General features: G+C 48.8%; 10 protein-coding genes across 10 annotated transcripts; 5 read left to right on the top strand and 5 right to left on the bottom strand.

The window, feature by feature from the left end:
• Positions 1-100: 100 nt before the first annotated feature.
• ALT_5856 (uncharacterized protein) lies at positions 101-4342 on the bottom strand (the record flags this gene model as incomplete). The annotated part of the gene is made up of 13 exons (XM_089599977.1): positions 101-470; positions 521-551; positions 600-636; positions 686-906; positions 965-1073; positions 1146-1324; positions 1376-1467; positions 1522-1694; positions 3019-3781; positions 3842-3968; positions 4027-4041; positions 4096-4240; positions 4295-4342. 13 exons carry the CDS (start codon positions 4340-4342, stop codon positions 101-103), a joined length of 2310 nt encoding a protein of 769 aa, XP_089455854.1.
• Positions 4343-5021: 679 nt separating this feature from the next.
• ALT_5855 (putative MFS transporter) lies at positions 5022-6844 on the top strand (the record flags this gene model as incomplete). The annotated part of the gene is made up of 8 exons (XM_033560145.2): positions 5022-5218; positions 5281-5430; positions 5486-5655; positions 5717-5741; positions 5793-6127; positions 6174-6278; positions 6325-6538; positions 6595-6844. 8 exons carry the CDS (start codon positions 5022-5024, stop codon positions 6842-6844), a joined length of 1446 nt encoding a protein of 481 aa, XP_033416036.2.
• A 140-nt stretch (positions 6845-6984) lies between these two features.
• Positions 6985-9235, bottom strand: ALT_5854 (transcription factor domain-containing protein; the record flags this gene model as incomplete). The annotated part of the gene is made up of 3 exons (XM_089599976.1): positions 6985-8254; positions 8421-9117; positions 9175-9235. The coding sequence occupies 3 exons, from the start codon at positions 9233-9235 to the stop codon at positions 6985-6987; spliced, it is 2028 nt and encodes a 675-aa protein (XP_089455853.1).
• A 486-nt stretch (positions 9236-9721) lies between these two features.
• On the top strand, positions 9722-10669 carry ALT_5853 (uncharacterized protein; the record flags this gene model as incomplete). Its single annotated transcript, XM_033560143.2, has 1 exon — positions 9722-10669. The coding sequence occupies one exon, from the start codon at positions 9722-9724 to the stop codon at positions 10667-10669; it is 948 nt and encodes a 315-aa protein (XP_033416034.2).
• Positions 10670-10859: 190 nt separating this feature from the next.
• On the bottom strand, positions 10860-11386 carry ALT_5852 (uncharacterized protein; the record flags this gene model as incomplete). Its single annotated transcript, XM_033560142.2, has 3 exons — positions 10860-10913; positions 10970-11203; positions 11258-11386. The coding sequence occupies 3 exons, from the start codon at positions 11384-11386 to the stop codon at positions 10860-10862; spliced, it is 417 nt and encodes a 138-aa protein (XP_033416033.2).
• Positions 11387-14165: 2779 nt separating this feature from the next.
• Positions 14166-15304, bottom strand: ALT_5851 (uncharacterized protein; the record flags this gene model as incomplete). Its single annotated transcript, XM_089599975.1, has 4 exons — positions 14166-14704; positions 14771-14881; positions 14931-14966; positions 15082-15304. 4 exons carry the CDS (start codon positions 15302-15304, stop codon positions 14166-14168), a joined length of 909 nt encoding a protein of 302 aa, XP_089455852.1.
• Positions 15305-16552: 1248 nt separating this feature from the next.
• On the top strand, positions 16553-18520 carry ALT_5850 (alpha/beta hydrolase; the record flags this gene model as incomplete). Its single annotated transcript, XM_033560140.2, has 3 exons — positions 16553-16939; positions 17014-17328; positions 17387-18520. The coding sequence occupies 3 exons, from the start codon at positions 16553-16555 to the stop codon at positions 18518-18520; spliced, it is 1836 nt and encodes a 611-aa protein (XP_033416031.2).
• Positions 18521-18630: 110 nt separating this feature from the next.
• On the top strand, positions 18631-20385 carry ALT_5849 (uncharacterized protein; the record flags this gene model as incomplete). Its single annotated transcript, XM_089599974.1, has 1 exon — positions 18631-20385. The coding sequence occupies one exon, from the start codon at positions 18631-18633 to the stop codon at positions 20383-20385; it is 1755 nt and encodes a 584-aa protein (XP_089455851.1).
• A 2220-nt stretch (positions 20386-22605) lies between these two features.
• On the top strand, positions 22606-23881 carry ALT_5848 (phosphatidylinositol-specific phospholipase C/glycerophosphodiester phosphodiesterase family protein; the record flags this gene model as incomplete). Its single annotated transcript, XM_033560139.2, has 2 exons — positions 22606-22874; positions 22921-23881. The coding sequence occupies 2 exons, from the start codon at positions 22606-22608 to the stop codon at positions 23879-23881; spliced, it is 1230 nt and encodes a 409-aa protein (XP_033416030.2).
• Positions 23882-24283: 402 nt separating this feature from the next.
• ALT_5847 (cyclin-dependent kinase 11B) lies at positions 24284-24897 on the bottom strand (the record flags this gene model as incomplete). Its single annotated transcript, XM_033560138.1, has 3 exons — positions 24284-24484; positions 24541-24761; positions 24813-24897. The coding sequence occupies 3 exons, from the start codon at positions 24895-24897 to the stop codon at positions 24284-24286; spliced, it is 507 nt and encodes a 168-aa protein (XP_033416029.1).
• Positions 24898-24899: the final 2 nt, after the last annotated feature.

Below are 24899 nucleotides of genomic sequence, written 5' to 3'. Positions count from 1 at the left end.
CTTGAGCCACCACCCGTTCCACATAGTCCGGCACCCAAGAGCCGTAATAAAGATTCAATTACTCCCCGCTGATAGGGTGAATGCCAAAGAAAGCTGCTTCTCAAATGACCAGTCTCTCTGTCGAAGCCTTATCCGAAGACACCCGGACGACAATCTCCGTCCGAACAGTCACTCCATTAGAGCCATCCTGCAGGTCACTGCTGCGATGTCTATGATGTGCTCTACTGCTGGCCCGTTTCCACTCCTCATCCGTATGTTGGACTGCCTCCTCCGCTGCAGAGACGGACATGACCACCGCTCCCTTCTTTTGCGTATGCGGTTGCGAATCTAGTTCCAGGCCGGGATGGCTATTCTTGGACCGACTGTTGGACCAGTATCCACCAATTTGTCCTTTGTCTGCTGACACCATCGACACGAAAAGACGGATCATGGGTGCGAATGATGCGAGGAGGATGCTGTAGTTCTCTATCCTTTGGAATGTTAGACCACGCTGCAAAGAAGAATTCGGAAGTATACTTACTTGACCCATAGAATAAAGGGGACAGTGTTATCTGATAATTGTTAGCATTGCGTCCAGCAATATGTGAGTCACAACTCACGTGTGATATCGTTGCGCTCTCCAAGGGTTTTCAGCAACTACTCCATTCAGTCAGCAAGAGAATAATTCCTGTCGACGGCTGCGTACATATGTTTTCACGATAGAGGCAATTCCCGATAGCAGCAAGGGCCCGCTGAGGCTAACAGTCTGCCAGATCCGACGAAAGAGCGCCGGTCGTGGCATTCGCCGTATCCGACCGAATAGCGGTTTGTGCTGTGCTGGAGTCGAGTCGGTCGCCCTTATTGTATAACGCCACAGTTGCACCGCTGAGAGTGCCGTCAAGAAGAAATCGATGGTTGTGTTGAAGCCTGGCGGTCCGTCAGTAGGTAGTACAGAAGTACCGGAGACTGTAGCTGCAGGTCATACCACCCTGAACGAATCCTATCGTCGTTTGTACTGCCGGTGATTGACAGACCACGGACCCATCAGCTGGTGGGTTATCCCACATGTAGTGGAAGTAGCTGACTCGATTGACCTATTGATACCGGAGAGTTGCACGGGTCAGCTATTGTCAGGAACCAAAACTAGGGAGAGGGAGTTCACATACCGCATGGTAAGGATTGGGGCCGCACTGCACGATAATTTGAACCACAGTCACCGAGTTCACCACGACCTGTATTGCCATGCATAAGATGATGGATAGGCGGATCTGCTTATCAACGCTGCTAAAGCACGTGTAGAGGAAACACATCATGCCGGAGCGGCTCAGCATGGAGGCAGTGACAGCTGGAGGGGAACCGTGAGTCAATATATCGAATAACAAGGAAAGCCACTCACCCAGAGGCTGGGAAATGAACTCGTTCTTCAACGCGAGGTTTCTTTCCGCATCCGACAGGAACCACATGTGCCTCCCGAGACCATTTTCAAAGCTTGTCAATGTGTCAGGAAGCATCGAAGTGAGAGTTCTTGCTCAGAGCACCAACCTGCGCTGAATAAAGACCATGTGCGCAATATCAAACCCGTACGCAGCGCCGTACAGAATGTCCTCCAAGCCCCATACCCTTTCGGGGGAACTAACACGAGGCAGTATCCATCGAATCCATGTCTTGGTCGTATACCGAAATGCCAATGCTAGTCCGGCGACTCCTGTCAAAGCCTGAGCACGATTCTATCAGTTATCTCCCCCGTGCGCAGGGAAGGATAGTAGCAACCAACCCATGCTGCATGGATGTACGGACCAGCTGTTGAGGAATTGGCGTAGGTATCAGTATTATATCTATACCTCGCTCTGTGCTCTCGCAACCGAGAGTCCGCGGGTAGACACTCACCATAGTTGGTATCGATCCCTAATGCAGTGGACATATTATGGGCACGGCTGAACAGTGCTTTGAGCAAAGCTATTCGGAGAGCAACTGAGGGGACGCATGTTTTCAAGAATAGATAAATATTTCTGTGGGATGCTAAATTTCAGTGAACTCCGGACTAGGAGATTCGAGCAAATTTCGAACAGGGAAGAGGGCTAATAGAGATCTAGCATATAGTCAACCCATATGCTCGGCTTCAACCATTACTGCACAATAGGGACAGTCGAAAGGGTGGCTTTGACGCATTGTCTGTTGGAATTCTAGGCCAACACTCGTACTCGTCGCCAAGTTACTCCTGACTAGCATTGGTGATTAACCCCTGGTTCACACCACGATCATATGCACAGCTATCAAGACAATGCGCCAGGGAAATAGTATCGTAACTCTAAAGCAGGGATCATTGAAGCAGCAATAACCAAAACCGGATAATGTAGACGGACCATGGAGGAGGAAATCGTTCCGGAGAGTAGCCCGTCGAGCCTATTCGGACTGGTCCGATAAAATCGAGTGATATCCGGAAGTTAGCCAATACCAGGATGGTAAATATCAAAGGAGCAAGCCTCGAGTCAGATACTTGGAAGCCTCCTTGGCAGTGAGCACTTGTAGGATAAATAGGCACGCGTCATCCTCATTGGTACATGGCATCCACTATGTGCATGGGTCTACGAATCTGTGCCGGTAGTGGGATTAAACTACAGGGGTGATATGCCACTAAGTATCACGGTCTTCTTAGTGGACTTTACAGTGGTTCAGACTTATCCGTTCTAGGAATATGAAGGACAAGGACAGTATCAGGCCACAAGCAAACGCCGATAGTGGGCCGGCTTTAGTTGCGTACATTTTAGCAGCCCTCAAATCATGTTGCCACAATTATATCAAATCAATCCCAGACCATATCCATAATTCGTTCCCTGTTCTTTACAAAAAGTCCACCAGTTATGGTATTTTGCCGGAGTCGGTTATATCTGAGAACGCGCTATGATAACTGAGAATCATTTGCAACAGATTTCACCCAGGAAGATATCCACCACACAGTAGTCTGAGAGAGACAAGGATCATAGGAAAGGTAGTTCAATTAATTTTCTATTTCCCGCACTTGGCAAGTAATATCTATACCTTTCTCATTTCAATCAAGCCCTCTCCAAACGGCGGATAAGCCTCAAATGTCACCCGTAACCCAGCCAAGTCCGCCATTTGATGCCATTCGGTCGAGCTTCTCTCCCGACCGCCATATAAGGCAATCATGGCAGCGTGCATCTTCGCGTAATTGACATTCTTCGCAAACTCATGAACCAATAATCGCGAGTGAGGGGCCATAGCCTCCGATATCTTCTTCAGCAAACGCAAAGCTTCCAAGTCTGGGAGATTGTGAAGAATATGAGCCAAATGGTAAACCAGCGCCCCCTTGATCGGTTGGGGACTTTCGTCCTTGTAGTTCCATGTAGCCAGGGTAACCCCAGGGATATCGGTAATATCATGATTGAACTCTTGGACGATCAGGTCCGAAGTCTGAAGCTGGGGAAATGCCGCCTTGAGATCGAGCAGCATCTCGCCGCGGCCTCCGCCGATGTCCACCATGGTCAATGGAGTGGAAGGATGCGCATCCTTAAGGACCGATTTCAGATCGTATCCTAGGGCTTGGAGGCGGTCAGAAGCAGTGTTTGTTTTCATAAACTTGCCCACCATGAAGTGATTGAAACTGTCCATTCGGCCCTCTGCAGCCATAATGGAATAAGTATGTTCCTTTGCGAGCTCTTCCTTACCCATTGATTTGTAGGCAAACTGGAATGGCGTCTCTCGCTCCTTAAATGGATACTGGAAGACTTCTGCCTGGAGTTTTCGCATCAAAAATACACCGGCGAGAAGGGCTTCCGTTGTACTACTACCAGTTAGCCATAGACATCCAATCAATGGAAACTGGGAATAGGATCAAGCCTACAAATGCACAGCTCCATGTTGGGCGGAAGGAGTGGCAGCCAGATGCTTGGTTATGGCATTGGCACGGTACAGATCCTCTCCGGCAAGATCAACAAAGCCCAAACCGGACATAGCATACAGCGTGTCCTCTATAGACGAAAGTTAAAGTGGATTCGACATATCTTGTCTACTTGGAGGCCAGCTCACGAATCAAGAGTAAACCTATTTAACATATTAGAACACGTGCCGTTCATGAGGGCAAGGCATGGTACTTACATGGTACTTCCTGTCTTGTTCCGTTGTCGGACCGATTTTGGAGGGCCGTCAAGACATCTTGTCCGCTCACAGCCTTGTCAAGATCTGCCAAGGTATCGAACAGCTGAAAGCGAACCGCAACAGGAACAAAGCCGAGGGCCGCAGCCTGAATAGTCAATCATGAGTATCACACACTGCCTACTGGGGATATTCAACCGACCGAGGTCACTGTGCTCGCGAGTGCTGCAACAGCAGCAGGCGAAGACATGATGCTTGATGGAGGAGAAGCTAGCGGGGTGCTGCTGCAGATGTTCCGGTATGGAATTGATATCTTTTTCACGATCTCGCAGCTTGTTTGGAATTATCCCATTACTTTTTGGCTCCTTGCTGAACCGAAGTATCATTGCACTCGAGGCACATTAAAAAATGCCGGTTGCGCACTAACTTAGACCAGTTTCAACATAATTAAACCTACAAGGTTGCGTCTACCTGATCCCTGCTGTCACTTTCACGCTATACAGTACTAGTATTTGACTATCAATTTAGTGAGCTGCGCCGCAAGTTGCCTGCCCCTCATCATTATGACCATTTGCCGTGATTGCCCCTCTGATGATAATCACTTCTGCGGTCGGTTCTAGATCTCATAGAAGACAAATCGGCCGGGACTATTCCTTGCCTAGATAACTAATACGATTGAGTCGTCTAGGTGGTTGCTTGCGCGAGGCTTTGCATCTTCGTCCTTGACATTATTGGGCAATTCGAACAGCACATTCCTCCGGCCGCGTGGCGTCTGTTGTGGTTAATTCCCTCCTGATAATTTTTCCGCTTTCTAGTCATATTGAGTGCCTTGTCAGACTTATATCCTATCCTTGTTCTGACTCCGCTGTACAATTGCATGCATTCCGAACCTCAGATCTTGCACTGTCTTGGTTGCTGAGCTGCACATCATGAGTGAGTCCAGATTCGAGGACTCAGTCAATGTAGGCGAAAAGCCCAATATGAGTACGGATGTTACTCAAACAAAGGTAGAAAGTCATGTATCCGAGGTTCTTGACGAAGATGGTCGCGATCCTCGGAAATGGAGTCCAAGAAAGAAGCTTCTTGTGTTTATTGCACTCATGTCAAGCTCTATCTTGGCTGATGGGTACGTTGCTGTCTGATTGCATAGTCCCCGTGTTTATCATATCCTGATCGATCCGAAAACAGAGGAATGACTTGGGGTGCAACATTGATCGTGCCTCAAGCGTTGGAGTGGGGAGTCAGTGTTGATCATTCCGCGACCAGTATGAACTACGGCATGCTGTTACAAGGTGTCGGTGGTCTGATAGCCATACCACTGATAGAGGCATATGGACGGTATGTCATCGTGCAGTCCATCGGCAGTAATGGCGGATGCTAACTCAAGGAGTAGTCTCCCGGTGTGGTTGTGGCCGCAGTTCATCACCACCTTCATGGTCCTCGGAGCGACGCTATCCAATAACTATAGCACCTTCACTGCCTTTCGCTCTCTCCAGGGTCTCTTTGGCACGATCCCACAAGTCGTCGGTTTGCCGATTATTCATGATTTGTATGATCCGAAAGGTATTCAAAGTTGACTCATCCAACCCAATTCAACATGACGGGAGCTAACAATTCGACCCAGACTGGCCTCAAATGATCAATATCTGGTATGATCGGACACTAACACTTTACATCGGAATGTATTAACCGACTTCCAGGGGCACTACCTTCCTGATCGGGCCCTTTCTAGGCCCTGCCCTGGCCGGATATATCGGTGCCGGCAGCAATTGGAAGGTCTCGTTTGGCATCCTGGCGGCCTTTTATGCGCTGTCGACGATCCTGATCTTCCTCTTCGGGTATGAGACTTACTATGCCAGAGGGCATCAATGTCAGCGTAATTCGCGCCTGCAGTCAATGTTTGGAATCAAAAATCACAACCTACCTGTCGGGCGCACTCTGGCCTACTGGACCAAGATCCTTGCCATATACATCTTCAAGTTCCCGCTCCTCCTGACCGGAATTGCGACAATGGTCAACTTTTGCTGGCCGATCGGTGGGTTCTGATTCCGCAACATAAAGGTATATCTGACAGCTGCAAGGTATAACTGTGACCGTTTCCACGTTTGTTGCACAGCCTCCCTATCTTTTCGACACAGTCCAGTCGGCATCACTGCGATGGGCCCCAATTATCGGAGGCTTACTTGGTGTGTAGCCTCCCGAGATCCTTGACCAAGGTCCTGACCGTTATAGGATATGCCTTTGGCTACTGGTTTAATGGCTGGATTGAGAACTCTCGTCAGCAAAAGTGGCGTCCAGAGTATCGACTGCACGGTGTCTGGATTGCCATTGGAGTCATGGCTTGTGGACTGCTCACATACGGCATGACCCTGAACTACCATAAGCATTGGATTGGTCTCGCCTTTGGCTGGCTAATGGTTGTGTTTGGCATGATCTCCAGTACAGTGTGAGTCGACGTTTACCCACAGTATGACTTGATGAGCTAATTACTATATGCAATAGCTCGATCACGGCATACAATCTCGAGAAATATCCCAACCAGTCAACAGTGGTCTCAGCGATCATCAATGCCTGGCGTACAGCCAGTGGCTTCTCTGTCGGATACTTCCAGCCTTCCTGGATCGCCAAAGATGGGATTGCGGCAGGTTTTGGAACACAGGTAGCGGTAGTCGTTGCGGTTCTGATCCTCACAATCACCCCTGTCATAGTCGTCGAAGGCCGAAAAGCTAAACCCACCATTGGCGAGGCATGATTGAGGGCAGTGATTCTCCTTCTGTTCCCTTCATCGTGAATTGGCTGGTTGGCCCGCCAGAAGTCTAAAATAAGACGACGTTTTCCTTTGTTTCTATTTGGAGTGGTAGCGCCCAGTCGTTTCGTCGTGGACGTCGATTCTCAGAATATATTGAACATATTCCCCGTGGAAAGTGAATTATTAGGTGTGCTGTACCACAAAGGGGCCTGTTCCATACTGTCGCCCATGAAAGCATCATTGAATAGGCTCTCATGGGTATCTTCAATAGACCAGGAAAAGTCGTTCCATCCCCATCCATTTGGGACAGCACTCGCGCCGTCCATGACAGTGGGCAGTTGATAGCCCACCGGACCCTGTAGGAAAGAAGCGGACATATCGTCTTGATCCTGAGGTTGAGAAGAGGGAGCCAAGGAGGGCGACGCTATCGTGTTGGTCGCAGTCGACTGTGTGGACTTCACATTGCGACGGATGTGCAGCCTCCCGAGCAGAGGAACTTGCAAGGTCAGTGTCTGCTCAGAGGCAGTGTTTTCGTCCTGTCGTAGAAGCTGATTAAGGGCACACAGCGTATTAAAGGCTTGTTCGGCAAACTCAAAGCCCGTAGGGTCCTTGGATCTTTGTCCCATAATCTTGATTACTTCAGCAATCACGCCCTGAATTTGGCTGGTGTCGACATGAAAGCTACGCCGGTCCGTCGGAAAGGTGTTGCGGGACAAGAGCAAGAGAACCGCTGTAGCTGCGAAAGCCTGCAAGTCTATTACTCGTCCGACGAACACACCTGGAGGCAGTTTTCTTCTAAGGAAAATATAGCGCCTTGCCACGGCAGCGCAAGCATCCATGCAGGGTAGTCGACTGTATAAATACTCCTCTCGCGAATCTTGACGCAATGCCATGGGAAGGTATACTCGCATCAAGATAGTATAGTGAAAGAACTGTACTATGTGGGTGGCGGTGACCGGGGATGCCTCGTTGATAAGCCACCATGTGCTGGGCGTCTGAGCAGCAAGGGTGCCCAGATCCCGAGCCATCTCCAGAGCAGTCATGTGGAGTTCGGGTGCGGGTCCCTGAATGGCACTAGATTCATCTATCTCATGTATTCGAACAGCGATATGCAGCAACCTCGTGACATATACATCAGGCTGAACAACCCCGTCGACGGTAAGTCGTAGACTGGGTGAGGGTTGGTAGCGCCGAGTGTCAGGTGGGAGATTCAAAATCATACCCGACAGTCTTTCAATGTTGCAGACCAATTCCCAAAGTTGGGCCATGCGGTAAGAATGCTGGTCATCGGTTTCGCTGATCTTGTCGAGCCGAACTGCCTGGTGTATTCGAGGCAAGCCCATCAGTTCTGCAATGGCGACGAGCCGCCGTATTGTTAACCACGACTTCTGGAAGTTTCCTAGCCCGAGATGACTACAGAATCAGCATGTGTTCATGTCGCTTGACTAATCGTAGGTGCGAATCTCACAGTCGGGCAAAATGTACGGCCATTCCAAGTCCTTCTCCCGTTGCAAGCAATCGATCATGGCACAAGAGCGTACTCTCCATAGTATTTATTATTTTTCGACAAAGGTCAGACCGCTTCTGGCATTTCCTGAGCTGATCTTCACGATTTTCGGTGTCTTGCGGAAGTTGTTGGGCCATGATCGCCAGCGCTAGGAGCCACGATGCCAGAGTAAGGATGTTCACATCAGGACTACACATCTCCTCGTACCTGGCGACGAGATCTTGCTGTGAGACAACCGTGCAGGGTTGCGGTAGGAGGGTATGTAGCATGGTCAGCCAATCAAATGAGGATCCTGCAATCTCGATCACCTCATCCTTTGGGGGGACTAGACTCTGCAGTCGAGGCCTCACGAGACGCGAGAAGTGTGTGGAGATTTTCCCCTGCGCTTTGTTTTCATTTTGCGAGGTGTCGAAACTGAGCCAGTCATTCTGGAAGAGTGAGTGCAGATGGGATGGACGATCTGTCATGGGGAAATCGGACCCGCTACTTTCGCCATCGGACTCTTGCGCATCGGGAGCTTCAACAGTGTCAGGGTATATTATCCGGGACGGTTTACTCCCAAGCTTGACTTCGAGACTGTTGACAATTTTTGTGAGCTGAGTGACCTGGAATTCCAGCTGTGTAATCCTTTGTCGAGACGAGAACCGTGCTCGAGAGGACCTCAGTCTGGTCGAAGGCTGGGCAACACAGGCTGAACCTCGCTCTTCGCATTGCCGACACGACTTAGCATCTTCGGAGATTCGGACGCATCGAACTTTACGCCGTCTGCCTGTCCTGTTGATTAAACCTGATGAAACATAGATGATGCTGTCTTAGGCTGGCTTACACTCTGTGCAGCTTTTAGTTCCTTTCCGCAGCGCAGTGAGATCGCTTTGAGGACTCAACATTGCCGAAATGACTGACTTCTATCACTGTTTGTGATAAATCATCGGAAATACCTAGACAAAATTTCCTCCGAGCGTTATCTCCGAGATGATGTAGTGAAAAATAAGGAGATGGGGAGCTGAAGAGGCAAGAGTCTTGTTCGGTCGCGGACGAAATTTTGGGCCGCGGACGAAAAGTGCGAGCCGACAGCGCCACCTCCGTCACCTGATTGGCTTCTCTTTCTGTCGTCCCAAGGCTTCACCACGCAAAGGCCACCCAGATTGTTAGCAATAGAGGTTTATTACGAGCTAGCTGGGAGCTAAGCAATGGATAATGACAATCCTTCGCGTTGTCGGGGCTCAAGTCGCCGACAACCGATCCTGGTCCTCGATCGGCATTTGGAGCCAAGTAGGTATATATTCACAGCGTAATGGGGATTCTACTTGGAAACGTCCGAACGTCAGATCTCAGAAACGACAAGGCACCATATCGACAAGACAGTGTCCACCATGCTGCTTGATAAACGAGGAGGACCGTATGCGTCTCCCAACGCTGGACTTGGGGGTCTACCCAGTGTCATCCCCGACGTTCCCATCTGCGCCGTATTCCTTGCCCTCTACATCGGATTTGCAGCTACAAACATGACCATCCTCCAGAAAAATAATCGCAGAAGCCACAAGTTCCTTATGTCGGGAATGCTATTTGGTTTTTGTATGGCACGGATCACCACCCTAGTCTTGCGCATCGTCTGGGCCAATCGACAGCATAACGTCCGACTCGCCATTGCCGCCAATATCTTTGTCAACGCCGGTGTACTCCTAGTATACATCATCAACTTGCTTCTCGCACAGCGCATTCTCCGAGCGAAGCAGCCTCGAATGGGTTGGAATCCCGTTTTGCGGGTTGCATACAAGATCCTTTACGTCCTCGTCGCTGCAGCCTTGATCATGGTCATCACGGCTACTGTTGTCAGCGTTTATACCCTCGACAAGCATACGCAGTCGCAATGCCGCGATGTCCAACTGGCAGCCATAACCCTTCTTCTCGTCATCACCTGTCTTCCTATCCTGCATCTCCTTGTTGCGTTTCTGTTTCCACGATCCGACCAGGAGGAATCATTCGGGAAAGGAAGCATGGCCAGCAAAGTCATCATCGTCTTCCTATCGTCTGCGCTGTGCATCCTCATCGCGGGTTTCAAGGCTGGCGCAAACTGGAGTACACCTCGGCCAGTCACCAATCCCGCCTGGTTCGATTCCAAGGCCTCTTTTTACGTGTTCAACTTTGTCCTCGAGATCCTCATCCTTTGCCTCCTGACCTTCAGTCGGATCGACAAGCGATTCCATATTCCGAATGGATCTACAAAGCCTGGTGACTATACCCGTCTCGGACTGCAGTTGGATAAAGAAGCAGAAGAGGATCGGGCTCCTTCTACTGTTGAGATGAAGAATAGCGCATGACTGCCATGAAGCGGATGTCAAAATGGGGTCAATAGACTGAAGGGTATTAAATAATGTAATATTAGAGCTTTAACGACATCTCATATCAATTTGATGATAATCAAGAATGTAATTAAAATGCAATCCACCCCACCTCAGACTGTCTTTAATTAAGTAATGTCATAGACCGAGTTCCAGACTCAGAAGCATGCTAAGCAATAAGGACTGTGCGGTTCAATGTCTCCATAAACGGAAAAGGGCCAGCCTGCGGGATCTAGTCAGCACCACTCTCCCAATCGATCAAAAATTGAGGCAACTTACACCAACCAAAGACACATGAGCGACGTTGAGTTGCGCCTTCCCTTTCCCGATAGCCTCGGGAATGTTCACACTGAAGTTTTGATAAGGCGGCTGGCCGGATTCATGATACTCTGGCTTGAAGGGACCGTTATATAAAATAGTGCCCAGGACTTCTTGCGGAGCATAACACTTGGAGTCGGTGCAAGAAGATAGACCGATCGCAACGGCTATTTCCTGAGACCCGGTGAGGGAATTCTTGAAAGCATCTACTCAGCTCTGTCATTATGTCGGAGGCTGTTAGAAACATACCGGTCTTTGAATTTGCACCACAGTCGAACTTCCGGAAGTCAAGTTCTCTCCTTCAGAAGGCAAACCGATGGCAGCGTTTTGGGCGGACACAGTCGCCGCAACGAATACAAGGAAGTAAGGGATCTTCATGATGGAAATAGCAATTTCACAGAATCTCGCCTGCTGAAGTTAAAGTGACAATGATGTTGTTGTTCCTGCTAGATCAGTCGGAAGCAAACGGATTGGTGATGGTTCTTATAGTCCGCAGGACATTATGTCGTCAAATTTGCGTACACGTCCAAGCATCGAAGATGCAAAAATAAGAAGGAGATCATTCGATGAGTCTCAGTATGTCTCATAATTTGAGGCCTCCTGCAAAGCTACCTTGCACAACAGGCGTCCCAAATGGGCAATCCATGCTGAAGATCGGACAACCATGAGATCACTCCCTTTCGTGGACAGGGGTCACGTGGTCCATCATGTTCCGATCGCCGAATATTCTTGCAGTCTGGGCCGGCTCAGCTATACCATAGGGGGCCTAATGTCAGCGGAAGATGGACGTTATAAATAGAGTCCAATTCAGAGATTGACCCTGAGACATGTACCGGCAGATGACAGAGAAGCGTACCGCAATCTGATTCGATCGAATGCCAAGAACGTTAGACTAGTGAAATATCAAACGTTCGAATCCCGCCAGGCTCGAATTATTTCATATTTTCGCTTGTCACTCGTAGCGGAAACCTCGCGCTTATTGTGGACAGACCGACAGACACTTCACCGGATTGACTACCTGCAGGACTGAAGTCGTTTCTCATGGGTTGAGACATGTCTCATGTTGATGTATATATATCGAGCGTCTCACCTGCCCGAGATGAGGAGTTGAGACTATATGTCATGTTGGAAAACCACCATGGAGTCCACCCAATTTTAGCCATAAAATATAAGTATGAGCACTGAGAGAGAAGATAGTCCAGTCTTCTGATGGAATTCCCACTGTATCATAGGAGGTAGAGTTCTTGAAGACAGGTTCTCAATCGTTTCTATTCTGAGTTTTTCGTGATCAACTAAAATCCAAGAGGGCTCACTCTGAAGGCTTTGGTCTTTTAATACTACTAATAACTGATATTAAGAATGCCCCATTAGGGGACTACAACATTCCTATTAGACAGTGGCCAGTGGGCCCTAGGTTAGATGTTGGTAAGTCAGCTAAAGCTGCACTCAAGGCTATAAGGGTATTATACAGCTGCATCACCCTTCTCAAAGCAGCTGTATAATACCCTTATAGCCTTGAGTGCAAGCAGCATGTAAAGTGTTAGCAGCAGGCAGGCCTCTGCGACAGGCATAAATGTTAGCACCTCTCCCAAGGTATATATGAATCTGTGTTGTGATGGGACTGGATAAACTTCTAAGGTTCTCTATGTTTATCACCCAGCTTTGCAGTTGGTGCAGTGATTGCGATGGTCAGCCCCAATGAGAATGGCTCCCTAGCCCTTCGCCGGGTGGCAGTGTGCATGAGCCAACAGACTGGAGTCATAGAGGACGACCCAATGATGGCATCTCATAGTTCAGCCACGAAGGCCAATGCGACGGTCCTATGACTGAGCATGGCTCACCCAGCTACGGAGTATTTCGCCCTGCCTTTCTGAGTGATCACCTTTCTCATACATGTTGCGCGATGCTAAAGCGGCCCTCACCCTAAACCCACCCCGGCAGCATCAGACAAGTAGTCAAGTTAATCTCTTTACACTATTAGATTTTAGCGATTTGTAAAATACTTCTTCATGTATAGTCTGAGGATATTTCGAATTCGATTCCTTTTTCTGCTATCATATATCACAGTATGCAGATAAATCAGTAATGATCATGCTCATCTCCACTATACCTGTACATCCTCTCCTTGTCCACCTTCTTTGGGTTGGTCTTGTTTGCTTTCGTCTTGTTTGCTTTTGTCTTTTTTGCTTTTGTCTTCTTTGCTTTTGGGACTGATGACCCACATCGTGAGTGTAACAGGAATTAGGAAAGTCGCGTCCTGTAGGCCCAACCGGACCTGAATGTTTGCACGGACTTGTAGGCGGACCTGGTGGCGCAACTAAAGCTGCAGGCTTAACAGCACCCGTTGGGTTAATGTTGTGCCAATCGCCCTGGTCAGTGCCTTGATGGCTGTCGCTCGACTCGAAATGGATATGAATGCGTTAATTAATTATTATTATTTTCGACCGTTTTACACATTGAGGCAGCCAATTGATTAATCAAGTGGCTGTTGGTGCCCGAGCAGAAAGGGCTTGGGGATTTACAATTACAGGCGGGGACCATCGGCGGGGATCACTGATTCCCACTTACCCCATACACAACCTTATTAGAGCAGAGGTTTGACAGCTGCACTTGTCACAAACTAAATCAGCTTATGCAGTAGTGCGTCATGCATGGGGTACTCCTTTGGCTGGAATATCGAAGTGGGTCTGGTATTAAGCACCAATGAGATAGGCAGATTCTCACCACTTTCCAGTGAGAAGATTATTGATAATTCTCTAGAAAGTCTCTGGACGCTCTTTCAATCCAGAGCCTCTGCTGTCAATGCTGTTATTTGTAGCAGTCACAGATGTGTTAATGCCTGAGCTAGATCCTTGCGAATTAGAGCACAAATCACCATTATTGCCTAGCAACCCATCGTTTGGATAAGACCTAAACATTGAAAGAGAGAAATAAGATAGCAATGCGGAGCCCCTCAGACTATAATTAACCTGCCTCCCCCCATAAGACATCACTCCCGCAACAAATCCCGCATCATCAGTGTGCGTTATGTCCACCATTGTGCCTATCTTCTTCCCCACCCCTTCTTCAAAGGTCTCCCTGCCATCTGAAAGGCTTGGACTATATAACCAGTCGCTCCCTCTGGCGTCCGCTGCACAAAGAGCACCCCCATCGAGACCTAGAATACCGCGACAATACCGGCAAGAGCCCCTTGGATCGCCTGGATAGTTTTACCACGCGATATATACAAGGAATCGCCAAGGTCTCTTAGCTCCCCAGATGCAGAGGTGTTAAGCAACGCATTCATGCCCTGTAGAGAGCCGAGGACGGTCACTAGTGCGAGGGCAAGTGAGAAGGCACTCAGTGTGATCGCTATCACTAACATTGCCTTGTATGACTTCTTCCTGGAAGTGCCCGTGCGAGCAACGAGGAGCATAATCCCTGAGACGAAAAATAGAAGGATATGGACGAGAGGAGGTTCACAGAAGAAGACATTCTCCTGGAGGTGTTTGGCTTGTGGGAGGGTGGTATTTAGAAAGGACTGAACGTTGGATCGGGCACCAGACGAGCCAAGGGCTAGAGGCTCCCAAAGGTCTTCGCTCAGGTTGTCCAGATCTTTCCGGCGCATGTTCGAGACGCAGTGGGTGGATGTTTGTGCGGAGGAATTGCCATTGGGAGAGGACACACCAGCTGCTTCGGTGACCGATAGACATCCTCCTATGTACAGTTAATTGGAACGGGTCTTTTCAATGAAGGAAGGTTTGGCTCTTATGGCCCACTCACCAAAGTAGCCCACACGAAGTGACATATCGTATGTCTTGTTTGTTGAGATTTCAGCGAGGTAGATTTTATTAGCCTTTGCCGTTGTTGAGACGCAGCCAGTCACGATATAAACTAGACGCCGTTAGAGACACACCGTATCACGCATGTAATTGATACTTACGACCCAAGACGATGGCCACCAGATAGGAGAAAACCGCTAGGCACACGAGTAGACATGACGACGTTTTTCCTTTTCGGTTACCTACTATCGGGACTCCTTTAGCGTTATTCTCAAAATGTTGCAGTCGCTCAAGCGAAAGTCAGTCTCTTACTTGGTTTCTCCAGAACTACCGTCTGTGGAATAGGCGCATATGTCGGTGCATACTGAGTGTTCGCGGGATGAGGATGAAGCGGAGTGGCAAGGTGAACTTGACTAGTGGACGAAGTCGGCTTTTTCTTGCCAGTGGTCTTCTTTCCCGTCTTCTTTACCGCAGTCTTCTTTGCCCCAGTTTTGACCTTCTTTCGTGGAAGTGTTGAAGAGCTGGAGGCCTCCATGGTGCACGGTAGGTAATGGAATGGAATAGCTTTGCAAGCTGTCTGTGACCAAAGGCACACTCACGACTTTGGATCAGTTTCTCCAGGGCTGTCGTTATTCATTTATGTACCCAGTTGAACTATAGAAGCGGGCCTATTGGCTGAGTAGTAAGGCGTGTTCCCATTTAGACTTGGTGGGAAATGGGTTCGCCCCGAAAGTCTATACCTCGTATCCAGACTTGGCAGACCCACGGTTTGTCGATCGCACACCGCAGCATCCAATGACAACAAATCACGCTAGCACTAATGAGTAAATACATACAGTAACCTAGTCAGATTCCTTATCTTCGAGAAAAGCAATATCAAAAACGAAGACTCTCAAGTGCCCCCAAAAAAAGAAAAGAAGGGTGGTGCTGTGTTCAGCTTCAGCACATGCAAGGTAAACCTGTTGGCCGACTAGCCTTCCTACATGTACATATTTTGGCTGGTTTAGCTTTGGCAAAACGAGGCTACTAATACTATGCGACGAACAGAAATGAACCTATATTTAGCATGACGTTGCACCTCGACATGCAGTCTCATTTATAATACAACCAACAAGCCCGACTCAAGGGTTTCTGTTTATTCGACATGATTTGCTCCTGCTACGTATCCATACTCCGTAGATTATGCTTACTGTCGAAGACGGGGTAAATGTAGCCAAAACTAAACCCTGGACTCGAAAACACCTGCAAAGTCCACTCGAGAATCTTAGACATCGACTGTGATGACACCCGGGAAGACTCAAGTTCATTGAAATTATGACTGATGCAAGCAGCGCCCAGTTAATTTTAGACCATATTATCTTAGGTAGTGCCGTTATTAATGCTATTCTGCAGATATGGCAAAGCTCATCACACTAATCACAGCCTGACTCTAACCACAGCCTGACAAACAGGACAAGTGCATCTGGCCCCTTTGTACTCCCTAGAACGGTGGAGGCTTAGCCCACTGGTGTGGTGGCATGGCACTTAACTCAGCCTTGGGAATCCATATGGCTCAAGAGAAAGGAGCGCAGCCTTCCCCCCAACCAAAAAGCAAATCGGCCCAAGCGCGTGCCTCCATACCACTCTGCAAATTTCTTCTCTCTGCCTGCAGGTAGAGGTCGTCTTAACGCCGCGAGGTCCATTTATCACTACATATCCCGCCCATGCCCTTGTGTAGAACTTGAATACGCAACCCTTCCCTGCCAAATGTGTTACTGAAGTTTACATGCGCCAGAATCGCGACATGTCTGCATATACCACACCCATTTCTCTTAGCGGACGAGGCCCAACGGCAAAGCTTGTGCGCCAAACAGGGATTCCAAAATCCAGTAAGGATGACGAGACCAAGGCCATTGACATTGTAGCTGTCCACGGCCTGACCCCCTGGGAGTCCTACACTGGCCCTTCCTTCTGGTTGCGCGATTTCATTGCAAAGGACATTCGTGGGGCTAGAGTGTTTACGTTTGATTACGACGTCAAGGCAGTCTGGTTATGCGAGGCACCACTGGAGGGCATACAGGGCGCGACCAGTGCTCTGCTTGCTCAAATTGCTGCTATTCGGGAAGAAGTCCCATCGAAACGGCCTCTAGTGTTGATCTGCCATGGCTTCGGTGGTTTTATCGTTGAATCGGTAGGTCTTCTTTGTTTCAGCCGACGCACTCCTTCCGTTGTAGTATCATGTAGCTAACACATTGTGGTATGAAGTGCCTGAATGATGCCTTCACACACTTTCCGACTATATTCGATTGCACTTTGGGGGTCATCTTCCTTAGCACGCCACAACGCACGTCACCTGAGGTCCCCTGGGCGACGCTTTTGAAGCGTTGCGCGAGCGACGGTTTACCTCTAGGGTGGGCTCAGGTTGAACTGCCATCTTTGGGAGACCTTAGTTGGGCAGAGAGCAGTGTAGTTGCTCTGCGCGATATCTCCGAGAGCTTCAAGGCAAAGGCAAAGGCAACTAAGAAAATGAAATTGCTTTTCTGCTACGAAGATGTTCCGACGCCACCACAACAAGAATGCGTAAGTTTTAGTTCGCAGGCTCTCACGTGAGAGGAGTAAAATACTGATCCGCCTATAGAGTTTGAACGAGTATTGCGCAGCCCTTGGTCTTCGGAGGGAGAAGGTCGAGTTGATGGTGGGATGCAGTCACCTCTCCATGGCAAGCTTCCTAAGCAGGAAGGATGAGAACTACCAAAGGATTATCTCTGTCATCAAGAAGATTCGAAATTCGGCATTAAAAGATACGGAACCGACTTCTACTTTGGAACTTTCTAAATCTGGGCGGCATAAAAACGTTCAGGAAATTCAGAACCACCGGGACATTGAGGAATCTCAGGCTATGAATGTACATGCCCTGAGTACCTTGGTCGTGGGTCAACGGAATGACAGCTTCCAGAACACAGTTACCATTTCCCACAATACGCTCAAAATCACACCATTATCGCCGGTGCCGATGCATGCATCTGGTGCTCGTGAATTAAGCCATGGCACACTGCCAGGTACCATGATCACGCTCACTCAGCCAGCGCCAGCCTATGGCTGCACCCAGGATGCGTCAAGGTCCTCTATCCCGACTTGTCCCACTACTCCACAACTCACGCAATTTGGTCCGAGCTTGATGAAGATTCCCAGGCGTCCTGTTGGCCTGCCCGCTAGTAAGCCAATGTTTGTACCGCATTCTGCGTCTGGTCAATTGGGGCAGGAAATACAACACTCTCAATATCCACTCACCAACATTGCGCCAATCACTGCGCCAGAACCGAACTCTTCTGCCAAGTCAGGTAAGGAGCCCAGAAAGCCACACGAGGCCGGTCCTCTGGGCCCCGCGAAACCAGCATCGACCCCCGGAAATGCGGCACCCAAGCTACCAGTAGTCCATCAACTAGTCGGTAATAAGGTCATGCTCTCCGCCTCTCCCAATAGTTACAGGCCAGAAGAGAAAATGCATTATCCAACTGCCCATGGCATACCAATCGGCTCATCCCAGCATATCGCCCCGCAGCCTAGTTCAACGACCTACCAATACCCTCCAATATCGCATCCGCTTCCTACCAATCATCCTATGGCCCATACAACCGCAGCAATGCCTGTTCAAACCAAGCCTCGAAAGAAAGTGGCAAAGCCGCCGAAGTTACACTCAGACGCGCCAAGCACCAAACCTCCAAAGCTACCAGGGATGAAGTCGGTGTCTCAACAGAACCTCCTCAGATGATTGAGCCAGGAATTAGACCGCCTCCGGTTTTGACTACTGCAGGTGGAAGAACTATTCCCCAAATCCAACCAGCGCTTTGTTCAACCGCTGCACAGCAGAGTCTACGAGAAATGCAGCTACAGCCAAGCTTTACTCCACCCCCCAAGAAGCCTGGGATTTTCAGGAGGCTGCTCTCGGCTGGCAAGGTTTCGCAACCTGCCCCCACCCCAACAGGCTCCAGAGTGCCCTCTGGATTGCAAGTTGGTCTACACCAGCCACACAACACGTCCAACTCTCCATTTAGGCCTCCCAGTTTAGGAGCCTCTGAAGTGCTGCCGGGATCACAAGGTGGTGCATACCAACAGTCTAAGCCGACCAAGCCGTCCAAACCGTCCAAACCGTCCAAGCCTGCATCCATGCCTTCGCCTGGGCTGACTAGGTTGAGGGGCCCTGGAGGGCATCCAGCATCACAAGGTGGTCAATACCAGCAGTACAAGCCGCCTAAGCCGTCCAGGCCGACCAGCTTAGGAGTCCATGGAATGTATTCGGGATCACAAAGTGTTTCATACCAACCATACAAACCTCCGCCCCAAGCGTGCTTGCCGCCGTATGGCCCGCTGAGACCTGCACAAGGCCCACCCATGCATGGTCACAGTCCTCATGGCCATTCCGGGCCAGGGCAGCATCAACAATGGGATCATGGCAACCAATGGGGCCAAGGCCATGGTTTCTACAATGGACCAGGTCAAACTCCTAGTCATGTTACCGATAATGGTCTGATGATGCCAATACTTCCAGTTGGGCCTATAATTCTAGCTGAGCCAACAGTTCCAGTTGACCCAACAGTTCCAATTGAGCCTACAGTTCCCGTCGAGCCTACAGTGGCCGTTGAGACTACAGTGTCCATTGAGACTGCAGTGTCCGTTGAGCCTATAATTCCAGCTGAGCCCACCGGGCCCGTCAAGCCGGTAGAACCAGCTGAGCCGACAGTTCCAGTTGAGCTTACAGCTCCAGGTGCGGCTAGCATACTTGCGGCTCCAGGTCCAATCAAGCCAACAGGTTCAGGTGTCCCAAATGGTACAGCCGGGGCCACAGGCCTAATCGAGGTCACAAGCCCAGTCAAGCCAGCAGATCCAGTTGAGCCAACAGGCCCGCTTACAGGTTCACTTGAAGCTACAGGCCTATTCACACCAACGAACCCAGTTCAGCCTGCAGGTCCAGTCAAACCGATCGGTCCATTCGAACATACAGGTCCGCTTGAGCCTACAGGGGGCAGCTTTACCTGTGATGGAAATCATGGACAGACGTGGAAGCCTGCTTATAGTCATGATCTGGGTTGTCACTCCGAAGGCCAAAGTAGTCAAAGCGCAAATATAGCCTCTGGTCTTACAGGTCTAGCTATAGGAGCGGCTAGTGCAGCTATTCTGATGTCCTCTACAAATCATCAAGAGGAGGAAGATGAAAGCGAAGAAGATACTGACCAAGAGGAGGAAGATGAAAGTGCAGAAGATACTGACCAAGAGGAGGAAGATGAAAGTGCAGAAGATACCGATCAAGAGGAGGAAGACGAAGGTGAAGAAGATACCGATCAAGAGGAAGAAGACGAAGGTGAAGAAGGTACCGATCAGGAGGAAGACGAAGGTGAAGAAGGTACCGATCAGGAGGAGGACGAAAGTGAAGAAGCCAGTGATCAAGAAGAGGAAGACGAAAGTGAAGAAGCCAGTGATCAAGAAGAGGAAGACGAAAGTGAAGAAGCCAGTGATCAAGAAGAGGAAGACAAAAGTGAAGAAGATACCGATCAGGAGGAAGACGAAAGTGAAGAAGATACAGATCAGGAAGAGGATGCTTACAGCTATGATGAAGATGAAGATGGGTATGATAGCTAATTAACTACCGAAATAGGGACGTCACGATGGCAGTCCGGCATGGCAGACAAGTCAGTATTAATGAAGAGGATGCACACCCAACTACTCCCACACAGGTACAGGCATAAAGAGAAGTGTCTGAAGGTGTAGATTGTATTCATCCTAATGCTTTATCATGATGACCGAAGCGCAGCCCAAACATTGTGATCACTGTAAGAGTGCCTTCGCAATATGGGAAAAGTAGTTCATAAGAATATATACTTTTCAAAGTTACCCATACCTCATTTTGCATATCTAACTCTGCAATATAAGACCCACAATTAAAACAAGAGTTCATTTCATCTCCAGAAAAGCTGGCCAGGAGGATGATATCATGACTAGGACTTGAAACTTGGCTGAAGGCAGACTCTAGATAAAGATCTAGATTCCATCTAAGTTAGTCACTCCATGCATCACTACTGCATACGGAAATAGGGTATATAATGCGGACATGATTACAGAGATGCAGACAGATCCATAAGGAAAACTGTAAGGTTATAATTTAAGTATGATGTAACAGTGATAGCATTAACCATAGGGATAATTACGCTTCTAATTATCATGCATCACTAGTATAGAGGTAAAGTACACTACTCTATATTTAAGAGTAGCAAGGACTAATAAGTAAAGATGATAGTTTACTCCTCACATCTTTCAGAAGCCCATTAATTATTTTCTCTGTGAAATATCACCTTCATTTACCTAGTAAGGCCCACTTTAACCTGACTGTGGCAGTGGGAACCAGCAAAGTTCTTGGGTTACTAAATATTTTTCTTTTTCAGGCTTAACTTCTGCCTACTACGAGTGAGAAAGGTGAGTAGCCTTGCTCTTAAACCTACTTAACTTGTAAAGTAGTATAAGTACTCACCTGCATGATTCGGTAGTCACTATGTTTCCTGACCCTGAGATCATTATTCCAGGCAGCGCTGGTGGTGTGACTGGCGGTGGACAGGCGCTACCCAAGTAAGAGGAGCAAGCTGCTCAAGGCAAGGGTGATATTAATGTCAGGCGGATATTAACAACGGAGTTTTGTGCTTGGCCTCAGAACAGGTTTTTTCCCTGTATGTAAAGTGAGATTGCTTCATGTTTTCCCTGTTCTATAAATGCAAATGCAGAGGCTGGTTTTATTAGCAGTAGTGTATTCATTTCACAAGGCATTAAGTATTGCACTGTAAGCAGGGCTTTGATATTAAGTTAGCTATTCTTTCCCGGGATGAGTGTCGTTGAGGATAGGGAGGCGGCTAGTTTTGGTAGCAAACTGGCTGTAGTATTCAACCAACGTGGAGCTACGAGGCGGCTACTGGTGGTCTACTGGAAAGATAGCTAGAGTCTCTCCTTGCAAGAGTGGAATAGCTACATGGTACATTTTGGCGGTCTAGCGGACCATAGACGGGCTCTCCTGGAGTTGGATATGGATTCTGCAGAGCAAGTTACTGGACTCTGGTGGCTATGGGATGTAGATGAAAAGCTAGCCTGGCTCAGGCGAATCGAATAGATCAGCGTGACAACAAGGATTGCAATAATTAAGGACCTACGAACTGCGGACAAGATCAAGTGATATCAAAGCACCTATCTAAACAAGTCTAATGAAGCACAGCTCTGCTTTATAGGATATTGTTCATATATACTTTCCATAACTAGTATAGACAGGGGCACTCGTGATAAATTACGGACTGGGAGTGCCTCTGTATTTGCAACCATGATAATTATGCTCCTACTTCCAAATACACTATTCTGCTTGCAGTGGTCGTGAGTCCACATCAAACCCAAGCAATGCCTTAGCAATTTCTCCAACCGAGGAGAGAGATCTTTGTATGGTTATTCTCATGTCAATCATCGTGTCTGCCTTGTCGATCCTGTGTTTCAAAGTTGTTGGTTTCATCAACTGTAGCCGCCGCCGCCACCAACAGGTTCAAAATGGACCCTGATATTTTGGCCCCTTGGCATGGTTATTGAGGCTGAGTCCCAACTATGAAATCCTCCAACTTTCGGAAAACCAACATGTTGGTTAATCGTTATCAGCATAGAGTATGGTTATCGCGAATTGTTATACTGTTTTGTGTCAGCCTTGGGAATCATGGGTGATTGAGGCACCTACATAATGCTTCGGCAATGGTCTCCATGTGTCCATTTATTTTCATTGACGAAGCAGAGAGACTGTTAAAGAGTGGTTTACACCAAAAGCTCCATTACGAGTATCAAATGATGACTGGTCTACCTTTTTTCTCGCGTCTCTCCTCGCGCCGCTCAGATTCGCTCAGTGACACAACCCTAACAGAACGACGGCTTTCTGATCTTTCGAACAAGTCTCTACATACTTACAATGAGTCCAACCAGAAAGCTCCTCGCCGGTGGGTTACAAGCTTCAAATCAAAACTGGACCATACAATCGTGGGCAAGAAGAAAGCCCGCAGAAATCGTGTTCTTGTTGTCGTTGCGCTTATCATTGCATTGGGTGGTATTGCAGTACTGTAAGTATTACCCTACAAATATAGCCTTCCCTACTGACGCTTTCAGGGTGTGGTTCTCACTTGTCCTCACCTTGATCGACCGACTCACACCTACTGGCCCATCGAACGGACTACAGAGGATCGTCGAGACATGGAAAGGCCCGGCAGACTCCGTCGCCGCACTATCTCCCTGGCCGAAAGACTTCAGTCAAGGCATTACACCGGTCCAATGCCACTCTCACAATGACTATTGGCGGTCAGTGCCTCTATACGAGGCCATCGCAGCAGGATGCACAGGCGTCGAGGCAGACATTTGGCTCCAGGGCGGCGATCTGCTCGTTGGCCATGGGAAGCGCTCTCTGTCCCCTGATCGTTCATTAAAGAATCTCTATATCGACCCGTTGACAACAATTCTTTCGAACCTAAATACGAATTTGTCAGCCAATACTACAGTAGGCGTATTCGACGTCGACCCCACAACCAGCCTTACTCTCCTGATCGATATTAAATCGGACGGAAATGCCACTTGGCCGGTCCTCCTCGATCAGTTGAGTCCTCTACGCTCTGCGGGATGGCTATCCCACTGGAACGGGACGAGCAAAACCCTTGTCCGTGGGCCTGTCACCGTGGTGGGAACAGGAAATACTATGTTTGAGTTGGTAGTCGCAGAGGAAGATCGCTATGTCTTCTTCGACGCCCCGCTAAACGACCTTGCGCAGAACTCCACCTACACATCAGAAAATAGTTACTACGCGAGTGTCTCGCTGCAAAAGGCCGTTGGGGTTGTATGGCCCTGGGGCCCGACGGACAACCAGAAACAGATCATGCAGAAGATGATCAGCGCTGCCTCGGAAAGAGGGTTACTCTCGCGGTTCTGGAGTATCCCCTCCTGGCCTGTCAGCCTGCGCATGCGGCTATGGCGGTTCTTGGTTGATAGTGGGGTCGGCATGTTGAATGTAGACGATGTGGTCCAGGCGACAAGGTGGAACTGGGACTGGTGTATTGTGGTGGGGTTAGTGCTGTGTTGATCTTTGGGGCCGTTTTATCTTGTACTGATGCGATACTCTCAAAAATATATGCCAAGATGTTGGTTTTCTAGTTCATGTTGGTTACTCCATATGAAGAGACTAAGCCACATTCGGCTATGACGCATAGGGAAAATAGTCATGATCATCATCAATTGGATTAGACAAGTGTTCCCAGCTCCTTGATCTATATGAAGAAGTCAAGAATATAACATCAACAACCATATTTGTCCATAATAGCCCTGAATGATGGGTCCTGCAAAAGTTGCGTTGCAGTCAGACGTTCCTCTGGGCAATAAGTAAATACTCTATTCATAATGGAGTGCACAAGTTCCCTCTCGGCTGGATCAGCGTCGGGACGCCAGTATGCAATTGTTGATGCAAGGCCATGCTTTGGATCGGTCGTTATCCCCTGATCATACCAGGAATCAAGGCCTCCCGGGTGAGTGTTAGGCCCTTCCAACTTTCAGGCAGTGGACCCAAACATCTGACAATACCAGATATTATTCCACCTTTAAAGTGAGTAGGAAAAGGCGTATAGCCAAGATAAAGCTCCGCGAAGATGATCATGTAACTCCACATGTCGCAGGCAAAACTTGGATCCTTCTATGAAGTCGATCAGGGGAGCAAAATTGCATAGGTGGATAGCCGCGAGGAATGACAGGGTCGCCAAGTTGCATTGCCAGACCAAAGTCCCCGAGATAGAAATCCTCAGTGCGTAGATTGTCAGGGACCTCAATGGGCTGAACAAGCTCTCCCTGCTTCCAGAGCTCGACATAGGGTATGATTCGCTTTAGTGGCCGGCCGAGTGCCTCGTATTTGGCACTTCTGTCCAGCTTGTGGAGAGGGACCATCCGCCACATACAGTTGCTCTCGTTCAAATCTGGCGAATATTTATTAAATACGGGTCTAGTTGGAGGCACACTTCACTCACCCCGGTGCACAATACCGGCTTTGTGTAAACTTTCCAAAGCTTCTAGCAATTGCCGAGCAGCGGACATTCGCGTCGCCATGGACATAT

Source organism: Aspergillus lentulus (genome assembly GCF_001445615.1).
Source record: "Aspergillus lentulus DNA, contig: Alt09, strain: IFM 54703, whole genome shotgun sequence".
In the NCBI taxonomy this organism is placed as follows: Eukaryota; Fungi; Ascomycota; class Eurotiomycetes; order Eurotiales; family Aspergillaceae; genus Aspergillus; species Aspergillus lentulus.
The sequence above is the reverse complement of the archived record's forward strand: the minus strand, read 5'-3'. Positions and strand labels throughout refer to the sequence as shown.